The sequence below is a fragment of the Seriola dumerili genome, unplaced genomic scaffold, assembly GCF_002260705.1.
Source record: "Seriola dumerili isolate Sdu_G_001 unplaced genomic scaffold, Sdu_1.0 BDQW01000219.1, whole genome shotgun sequence".
Lineage (NCBI taxonomy): Eukaryota > Metazoa > Chordata > Actinopteri > Carangiformes > Carangidae > Seriola > Seriola dumerili.
The window spans coordinates 4,031,932-4,057,627 of record NW_019174474.1 but is presented as its reverse complement, the minus strand read 5'-3'; the positions used below and the strand labels follow the sequence as shown (position 1 = coordinate 4,057,627).

The 25,696-nt window shown below is 39.6% G+C and overlaps 3 protein-coding genes across 6 annotated transcripts; 2 read left to right on the top strand and 1 right to left on the bottom strand.

Moving 5' to 3' along the window:
- Window positions 1-99: 99 nt before the first annotated feature.
- Window positions 100-10,567, bottom strand: terb1 (telomere repeat binding bouquet formation protein 1). 2 transcript variants are annotated; one of them, XM_022754655.1, is made up of 20 exons: window positions 10,232-10,567; window positions 9,971-10,081; window positions 9,624-9,755; window positions 8,966-9,097; window positions 8,815-8,875; window positions 8,463-8,581; window positions 8,168-8,296; window positions 7,912-8,064; window positions 7,685-7,816; window positions 7,349-7,474; window positions 6,359-6,501; window positions 5,916-6,271; window positions 5,753-5,823; window positions 5,552-5,629; window positions 4,997-5,230; window positions 3,727-3,807; window positions 3,269-3,334; window positions 2,008-2,090; window positions 600-755; window positions 100-500 (listed from the first exon to the last, which is right to left on the bottom strand). In XM_022754655.1, exons 1-20 carry the CDS (start codon window positions 10,266-10,268, stop codon window positions 468-470), a joined length of 2,433 nt encoding a protein of 810 aa, XP_022610376.1. In that variant the 5' UTR covers window positions 10,269-10,567; the 3' UTR covers window positions 100-467. The 2 variants fall into 2 exon arrangements, with proteins under 2 accessions (XP_022610376.1, XP_022610378.1); XM_022754657.1 differs by having other exon boundaries at window positions 2,008-2,084.
- Window positions 10,568-10,917: 350 nt separating this feature from the next.
- On the top strand, window positions 10,918-14,506 carry LOC111228539 (pyruvate dehydrogenase [acetyl-transferring]-phosphatase 2, mitochondrial-like). Of its 3 annotated transcripts, none has more exons than XM_022754489.1 (9): window positions 10,918-10,993; window positions 11,412-11,543; window positions 11,689-11,871; window positions 12,056-12,175; window positions 12,271-12,557; window positions 12,652-12,757; window positions 12,840-13,076; window positions 13,167-13,466; window positions 13,617-14,506. In XM_022754489.1, exons 2-9 carry the CDS (start codon window positions 11,463-11,465, stop codon window positions 13,890-13,892), a joined length of 1,590 nt encoding a protein of 529 aa, XP_022610210.1. In that variant the 5' UTR covers window positions 10,918-10,993; window positions 11,412-11,462; the 3' UTR covers window positions 13,893-14,506. The 3 variants fall into 3 exon arrangements, with proteins under 3 accessions (XP_022610210.1, XP_022610208.1, XP_022610209.1); XM_022754487.1 differs by having other exon boundaries at window positions 11,656-11,871; XM_022754488.1 differs by having other exon boundaries at window positions 10,968-11,058; window positions 11,656-11,871.
- Window positions 14,507-16,054: 1,548 nt separating this feature from the next.
- LOC111228639 (B-cadherin-like) lies at window positions 16,055-21,911 on the top strand. Its single transcript, XM_022754633.1, has 15 exons — window positions 16,055-16,255; window positions 16,732-16,827; window positions 16,929-17,078; window positions 17,178-17,333; window positions 17,439-17,580; window positions 17,668-17,840; window positions 17,930-18,058; window positions 18,150-18,335; window positions 18,436-18,680; window positions 18,799-18,941; window positions 19,062-19,286; window positions 19,379-19,603; window positions 19,699-19,829; window positions 20,582-20,728; window positions 20,844-21,911. Exons 1-15 carry the CDS (start codon window positions 16,205-16,207, stop codon window positions 21,093-21,095), a joined length of 2,451 nt encoding a protein of 816 aa, XP_022610354.1. The 5' UTR covers window positions 16,055-16,204; the 3' UTR covers window positions 21,096-21,911.
- Window positions 21,912-25,696: the final 3,785 nt, after the last annotated feature.

Below are 25,696 nucleotides of genomic sequence, written 5' to 3'. Positions count from 1 at the left end.
CAATTCATCCTGACAAAAAGTCCCAGTGGTTTCTGATTTAGTCTCAATTAACACTTTATACTATTAACATACACATTATAAATAGTGTTCGCAGCCACATTTCAATCAGTTTCTGAAAGTCTGTTTGCATGAATCAAGTACAACAAGGTATTTCATAGGAGATACTGACAGATAAAGTTAAGAACTCAAAACCTGTTTTTGTTTTAATATATAACAAAAAGAAACAATTAACAATATCTGTCAAAACACTAACGACTGCTGCAGAAACTATTTTTTAAAACAGTGCAACAATATACAAAGTACTAAAAATCTAATAAATACTAAGAGTACAAGAACATGGAGTGTGTAGAGCTTTAAATAAATAATAAGTTTTGAAAAAGATAGAATGAAAGCATCTTAGATATTTCAAAGCTGTTGATTTCCAGCGGGACAATATTAATGGTCTGCCCAGGATCTCAGGACTAGGATTATGCACAGGCAACATCCTGGGTTTTCCCTCTCTGAGGACAAACATAAGAAGAGAAAGTAAGGCAGTTAATGTCAATACATTTTGACAGTTATCAACAACAACCTTATTTCAAGATTTTTTCAATTTTTACCATTAGCTGCCTGTATTTCTTTGCCAGGGCAACATTGGTACGTCCAGGTTGGAAGGGATATGACCACAAGATGGAGTTCCAAGAGAAGCCAAATGTCTTCACTCCGCTCAGTAGGTAGCGTACCTCCTCAAGGCTAAAGTCCTTCCTCTTCCTTCTCTAAGATTTATAATGAGAATGACAGAAAAGACTAAACTTTGAGTAAAGATTAGACAGTTTGTCAGACGGACAGGAGAGCATGAATTATGCAACAAGTCATGTGCAAGGATTTACATCATTAAGTATAATGCCTGTACCTCTTCTGTATAGTTTAGCCTTTCACAAGCTACCTGATTGCCAAATTGTGATTGTGCAGAGTAAAACTGTATGTGTTTCAACTGTTAATGCCTTCTCCACTGACACATGGCCTTGTTTCTAAAGCTCTGCTGAAATAGAATAATAAAATAGAAAATAAATGAAATTGGATGAAATGTGCATGTAAAACATCTGTCTTGCATTTAGTTATTCCAATTGAAAACAATCCACCCAGGCTGCCTGTGTTACTAATGTTATTAGATTCTACTGGTGGTTTTGCACATTTCACCCCATTAACTACAAATGGTATAAATTAGTCTCAACCGTCCTGCAAAGCATGTCCTACAGATTTTATTTGAAGTCCCACACTTCAGGAAGCATTTGGTCTCAACTTACTTCAATAAGCAATGAAACTCAACTGTCTGACACTTATGGCACACTGTGTAATCTCTATATGTGTCAAAGTTCCATTACAATTACATGATAGTAGAACTGCAGGGGTTGTTTTGAAAGTGTGTGTTAAGAATTAATATTATCATTTTCTGTTTCTACATAAATAAATAAATGCAGCCAGTTCTTTACTGTGCATTTCAATTTTCATATTATTCTGAAATTAAGAGAAACCTTTGCCTGGCATTGTACGTAGAGGAACTTAGTCTTGACTACTGCCTGTAAACTACACACATTTTGTAAATAATTGGTTAAACTTGCAATTAACAGATTCATTAAAAAAATCCACTATTAACATTACTTTGACCTTTTTTGACCTTATGACCCTTTACCCTAAGTAATGGATGCAAACTGCAGAAATGACCCATGCAGTGTATGAAAAATACAGCATCCTTGGTATTTTGTTTTTTTTTACAGTTTAGTAAAATACAGACAAAAATCTTTTTTTCCTTTGTGCAATAGGTTAGATTTGACTTTAAATCAATTTTGCATCTCAGTATTACTGTTTGCAGTGTGTAGGCACGGATATGACAAAGCAGTGTTGGAGTGAAAATTGATGCACTGCAGCATACAAGTCACATCAATAAAAAGCTGCTGGAAAACCTGGCAGGCCATATAAATATCAACACGTACATTTTTGACAGAAAACATTCTCTCAAACTCTTACAGTAGAGCAGTGATCTGTGCTAGTCCTCTGCTCATCATCAAGAACATGCTGTCCACCTTTATTCCCTCCTCTTCTCTCTGTAGCTGAAACATACAAAAGTCTGCATTTGTGTGTGTAAGTGTGAAAAAGAGGGGATCTGGTTTCACAACTAATTCTGTTACTCAACATCACATCACCTGACCTGACTTAATACACAAAGAGATAATGTCTCTTTTCACTCTTACCCAACTCCTCATTGGAGTGATATTTCATTGCCTTTAACGGCTAATACAGTTGACATACAAACAACAATACAGAAAGAGAAGAATGTGTGATGAATGAAGAACAGGCAAGACAAGAGAAGAAACAGGACAAAATTAAGATAGAAAGAAGTATATTATGGGAGGAGGAGAAAGATGGAAAAAACAGATGAACTGGACAGAGAAAGAATGAAAATGTGGACTGTGCAGTGGAAGAAAAACTATTTTAAGTGTGGACTCACAACTTGAGCATTGGAAAATGCATTTGGCTGAGTGGTATAAAGATACAATAAATCTCCTGCCTGACAGCACAGAAAAACTTTACTCAACACCAGCGCTTCTACATCCATATTGCAACACTATAGCAACTTTTTGGCAACAGAAAGTCTGACTGAGATCATGTGAATTGCCAACATTGGAAAATGGTAGGAGAAAAAGGACATGGATGGAAATACAACCACAAAATATATAAATACAGTATTTACTTTACAGTGTAGTGATAGTAATGCAAGTACAGAACATGCAAAATCATAAGGTGGAACACGTTAAAATTCCTCTCCATTCACTTTCAATGTAACTGACATAACACAACAGCATCGGAACACACCCTTTGAATCTTTCTTTTCTCTCTTTCACTCACTCGCTCACACACACACACACACACACACACACACACACACACACACACAAACACACACAGACACACACAGACACACACACACACACAGTGTTATACAGAGTGTGAAACAGCTTAATACAGCTGTGTTGCTCTGGCCTGCACTGTGAGAACACTGGCTGCAGTTCAACATTCCTTCTGCTCTTTGGTTTGTCTGCTGCCAAGAACACACTGCTGAGGACAGCTCCCACCACAGGCTCTCAATCATAACATTCACACATCACAATCTACTGTAAACACCCATATCTGCTATCACATGTTTACCTTCAGGAAGATGCTGCCTTTCTGGATATGACAAACATAAAGGACAACACTACATGCTGTTGTGATAATATCACATACATACCAGTTTTGTTATAGGAAGTGAATGTCTCCTTTTTAGCTCCTCTGTGCAGTGGAGTCAAAGTGATGCCTATGATTTGGGGAAGAAGACAACACCCAAATAACATACTTGAAGAATATTGTACATGTTACACCAAGCTTACATCTGAATAATATCAGGAAACTTGCAAGTACTCAAATCACATTTTTTTTAACTTTCAGGAATCTAAACAGACAGATAAACTGCTTTCTGCATTCGTGTTATGTCTTGATTTTGTTCCATAGTTTAGTTCTGTCAGACAGACTCGATCTGCATGGTTGAAACGACATTTTGTATGTCTTGTGCATTGATTTTTTTACTTTCATGCTATATTAAAAAAAAGATTATTTATTGTTGTTTGTTTAGATCTAGGTAGGCTCATCCCCCACAGTCTTTTGAGACACTTGTGTTAAGAACTATATAAAAATTAAGTTGCTTCTTACCATTGTGTTCCTTCGAGTGGTGTGCTGGCAGGGACCTCTTGCATTTCCCTTGTCCTTTTCTTATGGGAGTCAGGGAGACCTCTTTCACAGTGGAGAAGAAATCAGACATTTTATAGCAGTAGTTAAAGACAACAATGTGTGCTTTTTAATGAGGTTATTAAAATGACAGATATGAAGTAATGGTCAAGGAAAATAAACCTGATTGTTTCATAAAAACAGTTGGAACCACAGCTACACTCATGACGAATGCTTACTGTCTGACAGGTTCGCTCATGTATAATCAACTCCACACGGTTCTCATATATTCAGTGGTGATTAAAAGTTTTTACTTTCATCTTGACTTAGGTAGTGCATTAGACAGAGGTAGTGCAAGATAAAGATAAAATAAAGTGTAGGGGATGTTACTACTCCCAATATTTTATAAATACAACCTTTTAATGCTGTCAAGAAATGAAAGCATGCATTTAGCACAAGAACCATAATTCAGTGTATCTATGAAGAAGTATACATAGGGGGCAAAGTCTGAAATGTAACCCACACACATATTTTCCTGTCAAATGCAGTAATATTCAGCCCATGTTGCAGTAGCGGGTTAGCCAATGCTAGCCTTATAAGGTTATAGTGAGTGGGGTAAGAAAATGTAGAATTTGAACTGTCAAAATAAAACACACAGGTGCCTGGTGATTATGAGAGCCCACAAGGACATATTGACCATATCGGAGAGATCACATTGAGTTTTAACTGTGAGGAAAATTTGTGTCTATTCCAATATTTTACTTTGAGTATACATGATACAAAGCACGTTTAACCAATTTTAAATGATGACTGATGCAAAGTAAGACACTCATTATGAACTAGACTTGAAAAAAACTGATATGTGTTTAATAAAACATACAAAATGATAAGTCACAGAAGCTGTAGGACCTTGCAGTGATGAATCAAGTGACATCTTAATCAATACAGTAGATTCATTTTATTTTACTTGGTTATCTGTCCTTGTTTGGTGATGAAGTGGCTGTTTTAAATAATAAATCGATTGACCTAATTTGTAATGTGAGAAAAATCATCTACAATAAACTAAAATGTGAAGTACAAAACATCTAAAAGACTTCTACAAAATTTAGGAATGACTCCACAATTCTGTTGTGCTTTACGGGAACTATGAGTGCAGCTGGAATGTGCTCTTTGACCAATCAGATTGTGAGAGTGGAACTACACCATCGGCTGGAAGTGGTTTTACTGTGTAAATTCAAATGCTGAAGCCTCTTACCGCTCCAGTATTCTTTGCCTCTTTGTGGCTCTGTTGCTGACACTCTCTTAGAGTTCTGACTTGTCAGCTCAACAGTGTTGTCCTGGTCCTCTCTCCTAAGAAGGCTGCAGTGACGAGTTCTGAATTGCTCTGTGGCCGCCTGGAGAGCCTTGTGCATTTCACAGCTGTGAGGGCAGGAGCTTTGAAGGGATGCAAAGGTGCGGCTGGTCACTTTCTCAAAAGGCAACACACAGCCTGAAGGAGAGAGAGGAGATGTGAGGAATTAACATAAGATCCATTGCTGACTTCCTTCACATTGATCAGTTGAGCTCAGAAGTATGAATAGAATTATGATCCCAAGCTTCTCCAGTAAGCCTGGACATGTAAAGGACAATAAGAAACACATATTGTATTTAAAATGTCTGCACTTAGTTTGATATAATTCTGAAGATGGGTGTTGACAATTTGTCAAAATACAATGTAGTAAAGGCAAAATATCTGTTTAAACTCTCAACAGCTATTTCATAAAACAAGATGGAAAGCATTTTTCTGAGGTGTAGCTTCATGTTCTCTTACCTGCACACCGGGGATGAGCAAGTGATTGTTCCTTGGCTGTGATTTTCACGACCATATTCATCTCCTGGTCCAGTAACTCTAAACATAAAAACATAGTACTTGAAAAACCATGGTATAACCACACATCTACAGAAAGCTAAATTAAAGCAAAGAAATTAGTTATTATGACAGCATGTTTAAGACATGAAGCAGAGCTCTTACCTTCTTCATCAGTACATTTAATTTCTTTTGGTACGCTGTGCCTCACTGGTGCTGGAGGCTTAAACAACTGTCTAAACCAAAAAACAAAAACAGAAGAAAAAGTAATTATGAAAGACACCATTTCATTGAATTTTTCTGATACAGAACAACTAATGCTCCTAACCTGTTTGCTGTATGTGGCTCTCTGCCTCCCTCTAGTGACCGTACATGAAAAGATATTAGGGATCTGGAGCCCTTGCATACTGAACAACACTCAGGCTTTCCGCTGTTTTCAGCCATGTTCTTCAGTTCACTGTCATCTTCCTTCATGATCACCTTTCTAATAGTTTGGAGTTTAATGCTGTTCTCACACTCGGCTTCTATATGCCTGTGAGTGCTAGTTTGTCTATATGCTGTGGGGATGGTTTTAAAGCTCTTCTTATGCTGCAGAGGTAGAGTTAAGTAAGGAGACAGAGATGGTAAAACTAGTCCTTCAGCTGAAGTTGATAAGTCTTTATCTTCCTGGTCCTCCTCAGCCTCCTAAAGATGAACATTAACACACATTACATGCATGCATACTGTACATGCTGATTAAACTGCAGTAATGTGGGTGAATGCATGTTTAACCTTTGCCTGTTTCTTTTCTAGCAGGTCAATCCTGTGCAGCAACTCCCTGGCTGAGCTCCTGAAGCTTTCCATGTTTGTAAGGGACTCAGTGATTTCATCTTCCCCGTGTCTTGCTGTCAGATCAGGCACTCCAAAGGTCATGGCTTCACAGGCAAAGACAAACAAGTTAAACTCCCTATTCTGTATTCAACCCACAAATGATTAAATCTTTCATTCTCTCTGTTCATTTGATCTAACTTTCACTCTCAGAAAAGTAGAGGAAATCTACTGACCTTATTAAAACACAACAGAGTTAAGTGAAGGGAATATAGACACTGTTCTAACACACATATTCCACACAAACAGGGTTAGAGAAGAAATGAACCCTGGTCACTGCCTCAACTTCACTTCATCGATCCACCCTGAACCCAGAGTTCCATTTAATGCTTTCAACAGTATCTGTAATTTATCCGTAATAAGCAAGAGTTAGAAAGCTCATTTAAATTATTTAATGTTTCAAAAGTTAAATTCAATCCGGCTGACAATCCTTGTAAATGGGGGGAGGGAGAAAAAGTTTGTATGGCAATGGTTCAAATTATGAGCCTGTATTAACTAACAGCGCTAATTAACAATATCACCTTGAATCTATAATAATTACAATATGTCTTTAAAGTTAGCCAATGTAACAATTTAACCTCACTTGCCTCAGTATTGTTTTTTACCAGCAGATATCACTGAAGCTGTGTTTACTGTAGCTTTGTTTGAAATGATCAAGTGATACAGTTTGGGATTTTTCAGTGGGATTTAGAGTCTAGTATGAATTTTCTTCCATCACAGTGGCCAACCGTTGTATAAAGTGCTGCAGGAAACCCAGCAACCCACCTTTAAGTGCATGGCTATGGTAAATTCAAAGGTCTATGCCCTTCAGTTTAGAGTCCCATCTTAAATGATAAAACTACAATCATTGTAACATAGCTGCATTATGATACAAACAAAATTGCCTTGACTTACTAGCCTGTTTGCAGGTCTGCAATATGAATGTCGCAGTCTTCCTAACCTCTTCACTTGTGTCCTCTGCAAGTAAAGTTATGATAAGGGGCAGTCCTCCACACTGCACCAACTGGGACTGGTGCTCCTCTAGAGACAGGAAGAAACACAGTTGTGATAAATATTTGGGTAGCATAAATGAGAAAATCAAGTCATGTTGTACTCTTAAGGGACGGAAGACTGTTGAAGACTGTAGCAGTGGGTAACAGTTTCTAAAATGTTTAAAATATGAAGTGGAAACATACTCCAACACTACCAGAAAATATTAGACTGAAAAAGCAGACTATAGTGCAGTCTCACCAGAGGCCTCAGTGCAGTGGCCCAGGGTAAGTAAAACTGAGAGCCTGTCCTCATGGTCCAGGTATGGGCTTGCCAGCAGGGAGAAGAGATGGGAAACTATGCCATACTGAGCCAGACCTGAAGCCAGAGCAGCTAAAGAGAGTAGATTGTCAGTGGAGAAGGAAATAATGTGGTTGTTTGCGTTAACTCTTACTGAGCATGTGTTCGTGTGAGAGAGCAATACGCACAGTTATCAGTAACACAAGCTGACAGGGTCTTGGATATAGTGACAGAAAGTTGGTAAGACGACAAGCTCACATCTGCCATAGACGCAAGACGAACCAGTGAAAGAGTGAGAGTTTCCAAACCCCCTGAGGCAGAAAAACTCTCCTGAACACAGGCTGCAGAATCAAACAAGTGACATTTTAAGCAATTTAACCGTTTGGATTTTAGTTTCAATTTAGATGTCTTACCTAAACATAAAAAATCAAAGGTTTCACTTACAGTTGTTGGAAACTGTCATTGATATGAAGGAACATATTGATTGAAAAATCTCTATGCGTTGGAGAGCAATCTGCTGAAGCCAGATTTTTATGATGGCAAAAGCTGCCACACAAATATGCTGACCCTCTTCTGCAAGACAAAAAGAGCAATAACTGGTTTTGTTCTTACTCAATAGATACTCCAAAATGCAGTATCCTATGGTTCAACTTTAATGTAGAGGCCAGGATGAAAAGGGCATCAATGTTTTACATATTAAGCTGCTATGTACAAGGCACAAATAGACAGATGACATTACCATTCTGAGGATTGTTGACACATCCACAGAGAGCATTAGACACAGATGTCCAGAGTTGGTAGGTATGCGTAGCATTAGCTACAACTGAAGTAGCATCTGTAGAAAGGGGGAAAGTGGTCCTGCAAAAAAAAAAAAAAAAAAATTTATATTACTATATATATATATATTATATAGTATATATATATACACACACACACACACAGACTTAAAAATATGTATCTAACTAAAAACTACATATTATATATAATATATAAAAATGTGTATGTAGGTGATTATTTGAGTTGGTTTATTATCATAAAATCCTCAGAATACCTATGTGAGACTGATAGCTAGGTACATCATTGAAGAGTACCTGAAGAGGTCCAGTAGAATATCCAGGCAGCCAGTGGTTTGGGCTAAAGTCTGTCCTAATTCTGCAATAGCACAGACACAAGGGCACATAAATTAGACAGCCAATCCAGCAGCTGTAATTCTTTATGTCAGCTAAGGTGCCTTGATCTTACTGTTGTTGGCTACCAACACAGACAGCAAATAGACAGACACTCTCTTCTGTGTCAGTGGGATGTCATCTTTCATCAATGAACCAGCAAGGTCTGCAAATGTCTCCTTTCTGCACAGAGAATTCTTGCAATACACTGCCAGAAAGAAGATAAATAGTATGTTACCAGTCCGTAAAACTTGCATTTGAAAATACCACATTACACAGGCTTGTTATAGACTTCTCAAATAAATTACACACATGCTGCATCTCAATTCAGTGCCCACATTGCAAATCTGAATATGTCTTAACAGGGTATTAAAGCTGTCTTGCGTGTCCTTTGAAGTTTTAAGTATCCCACAATCTATAGATAAATGGAAAGGATTAACATAAACAAAGGGGGTACAGAGTTTGCAATTACTGTCTTATTTATTCCAGCATCCAATGTCTTTACTGTGCCACTTTGTCAGCTATTTAAGAGCAATTATCTGCCTGTAAACCAATTTTCATCTTTACAAGTTGACAAAGTCAAAGTCCCTGTACAGCTGGACTGTTTCATTTGGGAAGAATGTGTACATTCATCATAGGTTTCAAACGCTGCAAAGGACATGATTTCTTGGACTACATCCTTCACAAGTTACACCCCTGAATTGAGATTCTGCCACTATCACAGACATGCTTACCATTGGCCTCTACCAGTGTACCAAGCGTAAAGAGTGCAGCCTCCTTAACATCTGAATGAACAATACTGGATTTGGAGAGGTTATACACAAATGCCACGCCTCCCATTTCTCTCAGCAGGTCCACATTATCCTCTGAAATAATGAAAATTTTAAATTGAACATACAGTTGAAAGGTATCATGTCAAAATGTTATGCTGATTGTGTAAATGCATCATTGACTTCAATGATTACTTCCCAAACAACAAATCTGAGTGACTGATTGTAGACCGGTTTGTAGATGGTTAGTGTGTGTGTATATATAATGGTCAAGGCAAGGTATGTGTCTATCATAAATAGTTCACTATTACCTCTCTTTTCACAAATTGAGTGAATGGTGAGAAGAGCTTGTTTCTGTAAATCAGGACATTTCATCTGAAATTTCAGACACTCAAGCAGCAAGCTGAGATCTGTCTTTATGGCTGAAAGCAGTGATGAAATAAGTGAGGCCTTGTTAATCAACAGACAGACATGCATTTGTAAATGTACTACATAATGTTACATTATCTACAGCCATATACAAATACTTAAACAAAATGTGCATAGGTAGAGTTAGCAACAACGTCACTTACTGTTAAGGTTCTTGTTGCAAGTCCCTGTCTTATCCATTTCACTCTTTTTCCCTCTGTGGTTTCAAAGCCATTAGCAAAGATTAAATGTCACTCAAGTAACAGTGTGGCTAACTTAATAGTATAAGAATATAATCTCTTGTTCCTCTACTCAGTACTATTTTTTAATTAGCTGCCTAGCTAACCTAGCTAAAATATCAAGCTAATGTTTACTTTGGCGTAACCTGCCACTCTTTCAGAGTACAGTGTTTTCTCAAGCAAATGCCCAAACTTTTGCTGTATCGGTAGCTAACCCTCAATTCTAACTGAACAAAGTATGTTAGAGTGACCAAATATCAATTTCAGCCAACGTTAACGTCTGCGTTTGTCTTCCAGGAATCACTGTTGGTGACGGATCATCGCCACTTTACGTTACCATAGAAACAAACACGGTGTACCCAATCTTGTGTAGATTTAGATGCAAAAGCGCAACAATTGTCAATATTGCCAATATTCCCCAAATTTCTAGCTAACAAACAGACAAACAAATATTCTTTTTAATTCTTAAGTTATGAGTTGGACCATTGAATATTACAGAGTCAAAGATCGTCTATTTAGATTGCTCCTACAATCTTTTTTCCCCTCCGAAATGCGACCAGCGAATACTACAACAGCGCATCTGTTGGCGTTGTCAACGTTATAACGTCAGACGTTGTCGCGCATGTCGACGTTACGTATGGAGTTGATGTTTGACGGTCGACATTGATTCATTCGTAAATTTACTAAGTACGTATGAGTTTGATTAATTATTTGTTTATTCGGTGAATTAAACATACGCACCAAATCAATCTGTGAGTAGCAGTTTACCTCAAATACTGGTTTTGGTATAGCGGAAGTACCTAATATGTGAAACGTTAACGGAGCTAGCCAGCTAGCAAGCTAACTTTACATTCTATGTGTAGTCAACTTAGCGCTATATAAATAGGTTGCACCTATTGACAACACGGAAATTTCATAAGAAGAGGTATGCTGTTTGGTATTGGTGTAACGTTATAGCACAGTAGTTATGGTGTTAATTTGAAGCTGGCGAACACAACATCTAGCTTGCTATCTAATTACGCCAGTTCCTTAATTGTCAGGTGTTTTCACAGGAATCGCGCTGGTATGATCGTAACTTTATTCATTCCTTTTACCGTTGACATAGAATCGGGGTGATTAAGCTGCACAACTCCCTACCGACAGCGTTGCATTAGACATGTCTGGGCGTGTGTACGCCAGCATCCTCCAAAGAGCTTCAAGCTACACATTGACACTTTCTTCCAGTACCCCATTCCAGGTTTGCATCCTGACTGACCTCTTGGTTAACTCAGGCTATTATATTTTTATATTCAGCTTTATTTACATTGTAGCATATTGTAATGTTGTCATCCCTCTTGTTTTTCATTCAGTATGCCCACCTTGTAGTGTTTCCCTCTTCTCAGCCTCGACCAGCCAACATTTGTCACTTCTCATCCTGGGGTACCTTCAGATCAGACCACTTGTGCTCCAGAAGTGACGAGTCAGGAAATTGGTCTCAAAGAGGGCGACATCTGTCAACTCGTCAGGATCTAGACTTCCAGCTCAGCCGGGTCCAAATCAACAGTATTCTGCGATCTAATGAACAGGTAATAGCATAGTGTCTCTTCTCAGGATGAGGAAGAAAATGACACTCTAAAAATACATGTTGGATATCAAACCCTACAGTATGTAAGCACGTAAATGCGGTAGGAGCAGGGTGAAAAAGCTTGTTGTTTCTACACATTTATAAGTTTACATGTATAACAACTAATCCTGTAATATTTGTTTCAGATTGTGAGTGTGCCAGAGTTTGATGGCAGGGGACTGAGTGGTGTGAGAAAATTTGAGAGTAACCAGTTAGCTGCTAACACACCTAATGAGGACCGTCGCAGTGCAGCCACCTGCCTACAGGTATGCATTTTCTCTGCTCTTTCTGTACATCCATTTCCCTACTTTTCTCCCTTTTTTTGGTAAAATTTAATTCAGTTTTCTCTTATCTTTTCTAGACAAAGGGCATGCTCTTTGGAGTGTTTGATGGCCATGGGGGTTGGGCATGTGCCCAGGCTGTCAGTGAGCGACTGCTGTATTACATAGCTACTGCAATGATGCCAAAGCAAAGCCTGGAAGAGCTTGAGAAGTGCATGGAGCATGGCAGACCTGTTCCTCCCATCTTGAAGTGGTACAAACACCATGCAGACTTCAACTATCGCGAATCTGCTTCACTCTACATTGACCACCTCAGAGTTTTCTGGCAGGAATTACTAGACAGTGAGGAACATGGTGAAGGCATGATGTAAGTATGCCTGAATGTCCATATACATATATCTACATGGTGTTGCTTTTTTTCTTTTACATACTGTACCTCCATCATCTGCCTTTTCTTTTAGCCCTCTGGATGCTCTGGAATGTGCTTTCAAACGGCTCGACGCTGACATCTCCTTGGAGGCTCAAGTCCCTCTTTCCAATGACCTGATGAAAAGCACAGCCATCCAGGTAATAAGATAAACCTTCCTTTCCTACTTCAGTGTGTTCAAGGTTACACAATGTCGATAAACATACATCATCATTTGTTTAGGTGGCGTTCGCTGGTTGCACTGCCTGCGTGGCTCATATTGGCACGGACGGGATCCATGTGGCGAATACCGGTGACTGCCGAGCAGTATTGGGAGTGCGAGAGGAGGATGGTTCATGGAGTGCTTTACCTCTATCCCAGGACCATAACTCACAGAACCAGGCTGAAGTGGAGCGAATCAAAGCCCAGCACCCACCCTCAGAGAGAGACACAGTGGTCACAGATGACAGACTGCTCGGGGTGAGAAGTTTTCGACTTAGCAGGCACTGTACAATGAGTTGTCAGTTACGTTTTACCAAAAAAGTCACTAAACTTTTATTGTGCTGTCAGGTTCTGATGCCCCTGCGTGCGTTTGGTGACGTGAGATTCAAGTGGAGCTGTGAGTTGCAGCAGAGCATTTTAGCCGGCCTGGAATCTGGAGTGGATCTCGACTCTCTCAACTTGTACCAGTACACTCCACCTAACTACCTAACTCCACCCTACCTAGATGTGACGCCCGAGATAACGTATCACAGGCTCAGACCTCAGGACCACTTCCTGATCCTCGGCACTGACGGGCTGTGGGATGAACTAAGTAGTGACGAGGCTGTACGACTGGTTGGAGAGCACCTGAGCGGGATTCACCTGCAGGTTTGTGTGCAGTGAAAGTGACGTGTTGTTCTTCCCCTGATTCACAGCACACTACTTTTATATAAACCACGACTGAAATTTTCTCGTGTTTTTATTCTGTAAACTGATCTTGTAAAAAAATGCTTTCACAATGTTCTCCCTGTTTCTCAGGCTCCAGTTTCTCCATCTGAGAGGCAACTGAAATTGGGTCAAATGCATGAACTCTTACTGAAACGTCAGGCCCGTGCCTCTCCTCCCCTTGACACCAACGGTGCCACCCACCTCATCAGACATGCACTGGGCACAGGGGAGTATGGAGAACTATGCCAGGAGAGACTGGCCTCTATGCTCGCTCTGCCAGAGGACCTGGCTCGAATGTACAGGGACGATATCACTGCTACTGTGGTGTATCTGAACGCTGACCTGGCCAGACCTCACCACAGGTAACAGAACGGTTTTTTTATACAGAGCTGGACAATGATAGCAATTTGGGAGACAAAAGGTAATCATTAAAACCTGTTACATAAATTGATTTCCAAATATTTTAAAATGAGGGATGGTTTTCAGCGCTGTATTGTATTCAGATACTTTTTCTGAAATCACTATTCCATAGATTTAACTTAGGGTTACATACTCCTATTTGCAGCATCAGGTCAAAATACACATTTCTGTGCAGAAAAAAACATTTAGTCCTTCAGTGTATTCATGCTGGACATTTTAAATACACCTAAGTTGTAAGTCAAAAGTGGAAATGTTGAGAGAAAATACAAGGCTGCAGAATAATGCACACACTCACTTTGTTCCTTGTCTGTGTATTTGTGTCTCTCTGTCTTGCAGTTTGTTTTAGACAGTCCATCTTGATTTCTTTCCTGTTTACCTCTACGTAAGCTGTGAAGTATATTTTTAATTGGTGGGATTGCTGTGAAAGCAACCCCACTATATGTTCTTCTCGTCTCCTATTTTGTTTGTTTTTCTTCTGCTCACTTTTTTGGCACCTAACTAGAGTTTACAGATAGACAGAAAATGTTGAATTATCTTAATAAATTTGATTTGGTTAATAATTGTTGTCTTTCTTGATAATGCACTAATTTACTGTATGATTTTGATGTTTTTTTGCTTATTTTTCTAACTGTCTTGTAAGGTGTCCTTTAGTGCTTTGAAAGGCAACCATAAATAAAATACATTATTATTATGTGCAGTCAGGCTATCTACAGTATAGATTAACAATAGCCCATAGAGTGGTAGCACAGTAGGCTGGTTATCTAAAAATCTATATGATCTACTAAGTAATTATTTAATGAATTGACTGATATTATCAACTAGGAATTAAAAATATATATATTCAGACAACATGACCAGCAGAAGAGAGTTTGCATAGGCCTCTGCAAAATGAAAACCAGACGGGTGGTTCTGGCATATGCATGCAGAGGTATAAGAGATGTTGGGATGATATCTATGAATACAGCCTGCAGTTGTTTGTTTAAGTCGCAGTGAGAGCGGATAGATGTTGCTGAAACATCGAGCGGCGATGTCTCTGGGACTTTGGGGCAAAGTGAGCAAACAATCAAAATACTCTTCCCAACACATTCAGTTTAAATCACCAATACATCACAGCAATTAATATGTGCTTACTGGGTATACATTTTCATGGTTGTTTGAACTTATAAATTAGTGGAAAAATATCTTCTCAGTTTTTTAATGTTTATTAAACAAGTAGTCACTTTCCTGTCCAGTGAAATGGAAAAAAACTCAAAATAACAAAAAGGAAGTTATGCTGAACACAAAATGTTTTGCTATCTCAACATAAACTTTTTTCACTGCTTCCGTTACAGTTTCCTTTTTCCTTTTTTTTTTTTCCATCTCTTAATACTATTTCAGCTGCTTCTTCATACAAATTCAAGCCAGCAACACAGTTTAGCTTCAGTTTGTGCAGAAGCCACCAATCCCACATTTTCAAGTTTTGTATAAATGTACTGTCTTTAATGTGGTTGTCAGAGTTGACACTCCACTCACTAATCACAGAGACATTTGGATTTAAAAATGATGAAATAAAAAAGGCCAACTTACATTTTGAACAATGCAGAGAATGTGATGTCTAAAGATGTGTGGGAAACAGAGTTTTCAAAATAAACTGCTAATGTATTCGTTGCAGAGCGTCATGGGAGACAACCTGATCCTCAAGTGTTTTGTAAACATGTGCATGATGTCCTCGGAGAAAAAGTTCAGCCCCAGTGGTCCCATTATCCTGCCAACAAAATCAAAGTGAGGGGATATATTTTAATACATGTCGTTAGTAATGCACATTTTTCTGCAGTTCCTCATTTCAAGGTCCTTATTTATAATTTTAGAGGTTATAAATCCATGTTGCAGAAACATCATTTTTTTAAAAGCCCAGAGTGGAAAGCGTTACCTGCATAAACACAGACACCTGCATGTCTGAAGGTGCCTGAGGTCACCTTTAGCTTCCTTGTTTTTCACCCACCCCTCACTGATAAAATCAAACAACTACTCAGCATCAGTGGGAGCAAAATAGAGTAAACACGCTTACTGTTGCCACAGGCAGTTTAAAGATTGAATGCTTAAAATGAATGAAGAAATGATTAATTATACTGACTGAGGAACTCTGAAGGTGAAAACCTCTCAAAAAGGAGAGTTAGTAAAACAAAAAAAAACTTGGCAGTCTGCCACTGGAGCAAAGCAGCAGATCCAGTCCAGAGGACGGTTGAAGGCAGATTTGTCGGGTCTCTATACTGAAGGAGATGATGAACAGCTCGACTTTGAGGGTGCTCTTTTTACTCTGCCAAGTCCAGGTGAGTGTTAGACACAGCAGTAATAAGGTCAGTTTTGTGGCGACTGTCCTATGACTTTTAAAATCCTCATACATTCAGAAAATTGGAGACGTTTATTGTTCAGCCCAACTGTATATTATTATTTTTTCAATGTTAATTTATTTCACAAGAGTTTTTCACAAGATATAGAGGTATATATTTTTGTCTTAATTTAATGAAGAAAATGTTTTTTGTGGTTTCTGAATGGCTCTTCTTGTGTTCTTTTCAGAAAAGCAAAACATGTCTATTTTGTATAATTCATTTGTATATGTGTGTGTGTATGTGTGTGTGAGAGAGAGTTCATTATTATCTAATACTTGAATCTTGAATATAAAACAATTAAGCCTTCCCACACCTGAAAAGTATTGGACCCCCATTACACGATTATCAGTATTATTGTAAAAAAAAAAAAAAATACAGTATGTTCAGTTTGTCATTGGATATTGTCTGTTCCTCAGTGTTTAGCTGCTCTGGCTGCGACAGGGATCCAACCACACTATCCAAACAATAGAAACTGCTCTCATAGTGGAAACCCAGAAAACAAGAATCTTGAGGTAAATTTTCCAGTATTTTTTTGTAATCTTAAAATAGTTTTATTAGATTACAAGTAAATATTTGATTTGAGATCCTGGTTCCTGCCTCCTGATTCAAACAGAACATCTCTGATATGGACCTGCAGCAACTCTCCACCATTCAGTTTCCACACGTGACTGGCAGTTTGAAACGCATGAAGAGGGAGTGGGTTATTCCAGCAATTAACTTTCCAGAAAATGACAGGGGTCCATATCCCAAATTTATGGTGAAGGTAAATACAGCAGCAATAAATGAATTAAATAGTTTTGATGCATTTACATTAAATGTACTAAGCCTTGTTGACTGAAATGTCTTTACTGTTGTGCTTTAGATTAAGTCAAGCAATCAGGAAAAGGTGGCGATAACCTACAAGATCTCTGGACCAGGGGCTGATCAGCCCCCTGAGGGTGTGTTTACTGTTGATCGGCGATCTGGGGTGCTGTATGTGACACAGCCACTGGACAGGGAGAAGACAGCCAAATACACTGTGAGCTAAAACAAAGCATAACCTCAATCTAAACTACGGTATGTCTTAATCCTTACGCACAAGTACTGTTAATAAATATTATACTACATGTGCTGTGTGTTACAGCTGTTGGCCCATGCACTGAATGAGGGAATTAAGGCTGAGGAGCCAATGGCACTCATTATTAATGTCATTGACCAGAATGACAATGCTCCACAGTTCACTCAGAACTCTTTCTATGGCAGAGTGAGCGAAAGTGCTGAAGTTGGTGAGAAAACAATAAAAGCTGGAGTCCTCTAAACTTGACTTGACTTCCAAAAATGTGAATCTCACACTTTTGTATTGTTGTCAACAGATGACTCTGTCATCAGGGTAACAGCGGTGGATAAAGATGACGCACAAACAAACAATGCAATAATCAGGTATCGGATAAAGTCTCAGATGCCTCAAATGCCCAAAGGAGACATGTTCGCCATAAACCCAGTGAGTGGAACTATCAGTGTGGCAGCAGGTGGACTGGACAGAGAGGTAAAGGAGTCATACAGTGTGAACGCCACTCTCCTCTTTCCAAGACTTTCTCATGTCTCATTTCCATTGCTATTCACTTCCCTGTTAAGACTCAGCCAGAGTACCAGCTGATGATTGAAGCTGCTGACATGGAGGGGGATGGGCTAAAGGCCACCTGCACCGTTATCATTAGCATCACTGACAGCAACGATAATGCTCCACAATTCACCGTCACATCTGTGAGTTGAAAAAGTCCAAATACTTCATAATGATGTTTAAATAAGTTTGATCATGAGCTACATTTAGCATGTTTGTCTCGCTCTCTCCCAGATATCCACATCGGCCCCTGAGAATGAGGCTGGAGTGGAGGTAGTAAGGCTGGAGGTCACTGACAAGGACGAGTTAGGATCTCCAAATGCCAACACTAAATATTCAATAATCAAAGGCAACAAGGGGGGAGACTTCAACGTCACCACAGGCTCCAGTAAAATGGAGGGAATCATCACCACAGTCAAGGTCAGAACACGTCAGTCCACTTTTATTAATGAGTATCTGATGTTTTCCTCAATGTCCAGAGTACATCATACTTTTTCCCTTGCTCTCCACCACCTCCAAGGAATTGGATTTTGAGACCACTCCCATTTTTACTCTGCTGGTAGTGGTGACAAATGAGGTGCCGTACTCAGAGCCAGTGTCTGCGTCGACAGCCACAGTCACCATAACAGTTGTGGACAAGAACGAGCCTCCTGTTTTCAGTCCAGCAGAGATCCATGTGAGCATCTCAGAGGACTTGAAAATGGGGAGGTCTGTTGTCGGCCTGAGCGCTAAGGACCCAGACACAGCCAGGAAACAGAGTGTTAGGTAATAGAAAACCCATACACACATGCTGTTTACATATCAACACATGCATGTATGCGTTTTTTATGAATGTACGCTCTTCTATTAAAGTTCTAAATCAGGTTGTTTCTCTTTCCTCCAGATATAAACTACACAATGACTCTGCAAGATGGCTGAGTATTGATGAGGACACAGGATCGGTCAAAGTTAAAGGCAGCCTGGATAGAGAATCACACTATGTCAAAGACAGCAAATACACAGTCCTGATTCTGGGTTACGACAATGGTTGTATTTTTTTTCTTACAAAACTGTTGTAGCCTTCTTTCCCCTTAACTTAATTTTAACATTGACTGAACAATAACCCTGCTGAATCCTTTTTTTTTTTTTTTTTTTTCACGCTTCCAGATACTGTTCCAGCTACAGGGACAGGTACTCTGGTTGTGACATTATTGGATGTGAACGATCATCGTCCAGTGATCAAGCAGAGGAAAGCCAGTCTATGTAACAAGGACCCTGTTCCTGTTCAGCTGGACATAGTGGACCTAGATGGACCAGGTCATGCTGGACCGTTTACTGTGGATCTTCTAGGACAGCACAGGATCAACTGGACTATTACCACCAATTCCACAAGCAAGACAGCTCACTAACAGCATACATACCCAGTGACAAGATGTAGGATTTGACTCCTTGAGTGTTAATCCTGCATCTTTTGTCCATTGCAGGCAATGCGGCAGCCTTGGCCCCCAAACGTGAGTTGTCACCCGGGAACTATTATGTGCTCATGCGTATCTTTGATGTTGGCGCGCTCTACCAAGACAGCACACTGGATGTAGAGGTGTGCGAATGTCAAGGGGCTGTTTCCAACTGCTTTATCTCACACCCTGCCCCTCGTCTGCACATTTCTTCTCTCGCAACATCGGTCCTGGGAGCAATCTTTTGTCTTCTTTGTATGTAGCAGCGCTTTCTTATTCATTCTATATGCTAAATTTGTTTTGGTTCACTCCACTGCCTTTACTTATTCCGATTTTTCTTTTAACCTCAGTGCTGCTTCTGCTACTACTGTTGTTGTTGTTGAGGATGAGGAGGTCGGAGAAGGATGGGCCTTTTCTTGAAGACCTACCAAGAGACAACATCTTTTACTATGATGAGGAGGGAGGAGGTGAAGAAGACCAGGTAGGAGCAAGAAGGTGGAGAGATGTCAGATGTCTCCCTACACTGTCTAATAAAACTCTTTTTCTGTCTGAAAGTGACAGGGATGGAAGTGGTAAGGGCCTTACACGTGTAACTATAATTAATTTTATCTACACTGGTTTTACCTGATGTAATCTAATCCTGTAAGAGCTACGAGTAAAACAGGCCATATTGGTTACAGATGCACATTGTAGAGGGTCAGTGGAGGATAAATCAACCTACTGGGTCTACCTCAGGCTGACAGTCATCAACAGGGAAATAGGCAGGCTCAGGAAACACATACAAGGACCAGAGAAAAGCAGAAGGTGGTCAAAAAGCTTGAGAGTCATGAAAACTAAGGCAGGCAGACTAGAAGGTGAAATAGCTGGTTAGCAACAGTGACAAAGCATTATGGACAGTGTAGGAAAGGGATAAAGGCTAAAAACGTATCGAGGTGGTGTGGAGGCTCAGGTGGTGGATGGGAAAAATCTATTAGGAGAGTGAAAGAAGGTACTGTTTTTAGTGATGCAACAAGACATAGATAAAATAGACGAGGTAGGGGGTAACTTAGGTGAAACCGTGATACTCACAGCAGACATGAAAAGGTGATGATAACACTACATTACCCCTGCTGCCTGACACACTTAACCCCTGAGTCAAGCTAAAGTTTGAGGCTGATTTTGTTGAGGCTGCTCTATGTTTTTATGTCAGAAATTTTTCGATGGGAGATTGGCAAATGATTCATTTTTCTTCAGGAGTATGACCTGAGCCAGCTTCACAGAGGGCTGGATAACCGTCCCGAGGTCCTCTGCACCGATGTGTTTCCCATTGTTGTCCAGAGCCACCCACGCTACCGCCTACAACTCCAAGCCAATGAGGAGATTGGCACATTTATTGCAGACGTGAGTGATGTTAAGATTTTATATATTAGACCTATAGTTTGTTTACTAGAATAGTATGTATGTCAGAGTTGTGTATGAGTGCTATAATAAGATGTTTCCTTGATCATCCCTCTAGAACGTGCGTGCCGCAGACAGTGACCCCACAGCTCCCCCTTATGACTCTCTCCTGGTGTTTGACTATGAGGGCGTTGGCTCTGAGGCGGGTTCGCTCAGTTCCATCAACTCCTCAGACTCAGATGAGGAGCAAAACTATCAGAGCCTGGCCCACTGGGGGCCGCGTTTCAACAGATTAGCTGACCTGTACACAGGCGGGATAGAGGAGGACGATGACACAGAAACATTGCCAGGAAAAACAGAATGGGTCTGACGTGCTCATGTGTATTTAAAGCTCCCGCTGTGACATTTTTCCAGACTTGGCTGTGGTCTGAGATAGAAGATGCACAGGCTCGGTTCATGCATCACTCTAAGCTTTCCTGGTCTGGTTTATTTTATTAGGTTATTGCTGGAATTTGTGGGTCCTTTTACAAACTAAACAATATTTAATAGTATGTGTGCCCTGAGCTTACAGTAATGATGTCATGTTAGGTATATTGTTTCACTTGCTCCACGCCAAAACCTCATTGCACAAATTAAAGTAAACATCATTTACTCTGTATTGAGCGACGGCTTTACTCACGAGTGCAATTGGATTTCTAATTTATGGGCAATATTTGAAGACGTGAGTTTGAACAAGGGTTGGCAGTTCACTGCATTGGCAGGCCCGTGTTGGAGCTCGTAGTTAAGCAGCACCAACATCAGACTCTCTGCATCATCGAAGACATGATCTCAAAGAGAAGTTTATAATAATGAAGTGATAGAGCTGTTAAAAAAATACTGGGTTGGCAACAAAGCTGCGACACTTAGATTATTTCCCTGATATCTCTCAAATAAAACCTTCTCACGCATTACAGGAAACTCATTTCTTCGTTTCTTCAACACATTGCCCAAAGTTCCTCAAGGCTCAGTCGTATGTTTTTATTTTTTCTTCCTCCGTGCATAATATCATCTATAAGCTCAATGTTTCTTGCGGTAATGTGTATGAGACACTTGCTGCGTAGTGTCTAGTGCTGAACTTGCACTGTTGCCACTGTGAAGGATATTTGTTAATGATGTCTTAACATTTTATAATGTGTTTTTAACATTGCTTTTGTTCACTTGCTTTTATTTGTTATATTTTATGATTATGCCTTTTTGATTATTAAACACCTTTTGAGAATGTTTTTATTTGTGAACTTGGTTTGTGTTTTCATTTAAACATGTATTTTGGTTCTTATACTATATGAATGTAAGGGTGAACGTAAGGTGCAGGATGAGATGAGAGTTATGTTTACCTGAGAGAATGGGTAATGAAGTTAGGACAGAAAATATCATCTAAACCAGTCTCTGAAATGAAACCAGCCCTCTGATACTACAGTAAGCTTTGCCAAGCTGATAAGCTCTTTTGTCATGACCAATCATCTCCCTGAACTGCTTCCTCAAGAGTGAACTTTAACCATTCACTGTCAACTAACTCAACTGAACTTTGACTCTCTGGGTTTACTGTATTACACTGAAGAGTTTCAGTAGCAGTGAGAAAAAACTGTCTGTTTAAATCTGTTTAAATGTTTCTTATTTTAGTTAGATGACATTTGCAGCTCGTATGAGGCCGTGTGGATAAATGAGTGTAAAGCCTTACAACATTTGGGGAAGGTAAGTGGTCACGTAGACTGAAATCAAGTGTGAAATCTGATCTGTGTGGATCACTACTGGTATGTTGAAGTAATATATGGGTTGGGCGTTTCCAACATCCATTCTGTTTTCCTACATGTTACCCTTTTTTCTTTCAAAACAGATGACACAGAACATGTTTCAGGAGGGGCTGTACCATGTGTTTTTTAAGGAGACACCTTCAACCCGCCTACAGTCCCAGGTTACCAATCATGAGGAGCTGGACAATGTCAGGATTCATCGTTGGTTCGGGACTGTGGTTAACATCAGACTTTTAGTTGCTGGGGTGAGATGCTATACGTCCTTGTGCTCGTCCAAACCATTGGTTAACATAGTTTATCAGCTTTTTTAACAGTCTGCGTCTGTTTCCCCTCAGGTGGTTCAAGTCATCAGTGCTTTAGCTTGTATATTAAGCACAGTCACCCATGCATGTGTGAGCTACAACTGCTCCGTCTCCATGACAACACCAGTATGGTCAAGCCTATTTGTGAGTCCACTCAATGCAAAGTCTTTTAGACAGAAACAGAAACAGAGTCAAATACTGGCTCATAACTGTTTGTGTGTTTACAGTATGTTGCTGCTGGGTGTCTGGCAATAGAGGTTCAGAGGAAAGCTAATAAATTAAAGGTAAATGCTTTGTTTAATATTTTTTATGTAACTTTTTTTTCTTATGTTATCAACTGCCTCACTTGATTTTGTATCAACAATAAATAGATCATCACCCTGATGGGTCTGAACCTCTTTAGTCTACTGTTTGGATTCTCTGCTCTCCTGGCCAACAGTCTCAGAGCTGCAGAACCTGTTGCACTCAGCACAAAGCAACAGGTAATTCTGCAATTCTTTGGATTCTTGTTATATTAATTTATAACATGGAAATTGTGTTAAGATCATTCTGTTTGTTTCTTTCAAGAGATCCATCAATATCACTGGACGGCAAATTTCTTACTGCTATGAAAAGCCTGTTTTAACATCAGACTTTATATACTGAATGTGTGGAATTAAATGCTTTCTGACCTGTGTGTAAACTGTCTTTTCTTACTCGCTCCCTGTTTTGTTCCTCACCAGCGTGCTGGCTCATACGTTGCGAGGGGAAGCTCCATAACATTTTCTGTACAGTGTTTTCTGGCGTCAATCTACATACTTTTCCTGTCCTGGAGAGGCCTGCGTCGCTACAGTCCTCCCCATACTCAGACCTACAGCCGCCTCTCACAGGTAAATATAGAAGGATAGGGTACACAGAATGACCCGGGCGTAAGAGAGAGATTGGTTCACCATTAACTTGGGTCCTGTGGTCAATTCCGGTTCTTGAATAGTCAGGAATACAGTTTAACTCTATTAGCTGTTGTCAATTGTTTTGTGGGAGTTTGCGCTTTGGATAATCTTCCAGTGAAATAAATCACAAATACCAAATTTATAAGCACAATATTCAGTCTGGATTATCACACATTGTGGTATTTAATGCCATCTGATTGTTCTTCGCTCCTTTTTGGGCAGGATCCAGATGAAACCAACGGACCTCTACTGGAACAAGTGGAATATAATCTGTGAAATTCAAACATCTAAAATATCTTCTTTTTTTTTTAAAGATTTACTGTACATGTGTCAGTTTTTCTGAAAAATCCACTTGCTCACTGGGACAGGGATATTCAAACTGCTGTAGACACACTCCTGCTTGCACAGCTTTTGTAAACGTAGTTATTGTTGTTGACCGGGGACTGTATGAATTTTTTGTGCACTTTTGAGTTAATAATGTTTAAAATGTGATGAAATTATATTATGCTGCCTGACTGATTACTGGGATTCTCAATAAATTGAAATTTACTTACCCAAGCGATGAAGAATTGCATCAACAAATTCAAAAGCTAAAGAAATAAACTGCGTGTTAAATAGATAACGGTGTACATCGAGAACCACAATGACTTATTAAACTGCAATTTGCTAATAAAGTTTACATGCTTAACATTTGTTGAAAGCTGTGCACATCCTTGCACATCAAAAACACCTTTGTGACAGCCTATAGTAAATCTATGTCTACGTAGAATTACTGATAACACAAAGCTATCTGATCATTTAAATCATTTTCAATGTTCTCCTTTGCATGAAACGCCTCGTTGGGGGTCCAGACAATACTTCCTGGTCCTATTGATGTCAACACTTTCTCTTGGTGCTGCCCAACTGCAAACTGGACACCCCCAGCAAGCTTGGCATGCCCCCGCACAAGGCACAACACATAACTACTTTTAATGAAGAGTTTTCTTTAGATTTAGAGCAATGCCGAAAAGACAGTGTCCGCAATTGCCTGGAGAATTGTACTTCATTTCTCCACGATTTTCCACTGCTCCAAACATTGTAGTGTGTGTGAGCCCACACTTCAAGGAGGAGTGCTTCAGAAACCACGCACAGTTCATTTAAACAACGGTTAATTCTGTAATTCACACTTAATGTGGCTGAACAGGAGACTCGGGCTCACAGCCTATCAGTCTGCATAGTTATTGTGAATTTGTGATGTTAACGCATTACCACGACCTGATAATGTTAGTAAGAAGCAGCAGCAAAGTGCTTGAACGTTTGTCAATATTGACATGCTGTACCTCATGAGCTCAGATAAATCATCCATAATTTAACCGCTGAGTTCGTTTTTCAGTAACTATGCGGACAGAAGTTTAATTAATTCAGATTTACCAGCATCGTAAACCAGTAGGAAGTGAAGCGGTGGAGACTCCCTACCTGTGGACTGTCTGTCTTTCTCTCCATTGTTATTATTATTATTATTATTATCCATAACGGGTTTCTCAGTGTTACTAAAGTATTCCAAGTTATGAATATTGTTATCCGAAGTCTTTGCAGACTTACCAGCATTTTGATTAGCAGCACCCTTCATATTTCTCCCTCCTTCCGATTGCGGGACGCTTGTTTTCTGCTCCAGTCCAGCTTGTGAAGGTGGATCAGGTTTATCATCTTCTGGTTCAACTCTTGCTCAAAACGATAAGGCAGAACCGAAGCCGCCACAATCGTTTGTTTTGCCCTTAAAGTGCCCTGAGGCTCTAACAGAGCATTTCAAAGAGAGGGTGAATAGAGAACAGTATAAAGTGTACAGAAAAAAAGAACATTTAAGCATGTAAATCTATTTTAGTTGACACCAAGAATGAAATGATTAACACTTTAAATGCTTTTACAGCTGTCCTAGTTTTTCTCATTTTCATAGATGCTGCTCTGTGAACA

Excerpts from the sequence above, each read along its gene's own strand:
- LOC111228539 (XM_022754487.1), top strand. The coding sequence starts at position 11,463 with ATGTCTGGGCGTGTGTACGCCAGCATCCTCCAAAGAGCTTCAAGCTAC. Across the intron at positions 12,758-12,839 it reads TGAAAAGCACAGCCATCCAG|GTGGCGTTCGCTGGTTGCAC; the intron begins GTAATAAGATAA and ends TCATTTGTTTAG. Across the intron at positions 13,467-13,616 it reads TGAGCGGGATTCACCTGCAG|GCTCCAGTTTCTCCATCTGA; the intron begins GTTTGTGTGCAG and ends CCTGTTTCTCAG.
- terb1 (XM_022754655.1), bottom strand. The coding sequence starts at position 10,268 with ATGGATAAGACAGGGACTTGCAACAAGAACCTTAACA. Across the intron at positions 10,082-10,231 it reads TTGCAACAAGAACCTTAACA|CCATAAAGACAGATCTCAGC; the intron begins GTAAGTGACGTT and ends CACTGCTTTCAG. Across the intron at positions 6,502-7,348 it reads GCAGACCTGCAAACAGGCTA|CCATGACCTTTGGAGTGCCT; the intron begins GTAAGTCAAGGC and ends TTGCCTGTGAAG.
- LOC111228639 (XM_022754633.1), top strand. The coding sequence starts at position 16,205 with ATGATGAACAGCTCGACTTTGAGGGTGCTCTTTTTACTCTGCCAAGTC. Across the intron at positions 18,681-18,798 it reads GCCAGGAAACAGAGTGTTAG|ATATAAACTACACAATGACT; the intron begins GTAATAGAAAAC and ends TCTTTCCTCCAG. Across the intron at positions 19,830-20,581 it reads GAGGAGGTGAAGAAGACCAG|GAGTATGACCTGAGCCAGCT; the intron begins GTAGGAGCAAGA and ends ATTTTTCTTCAG.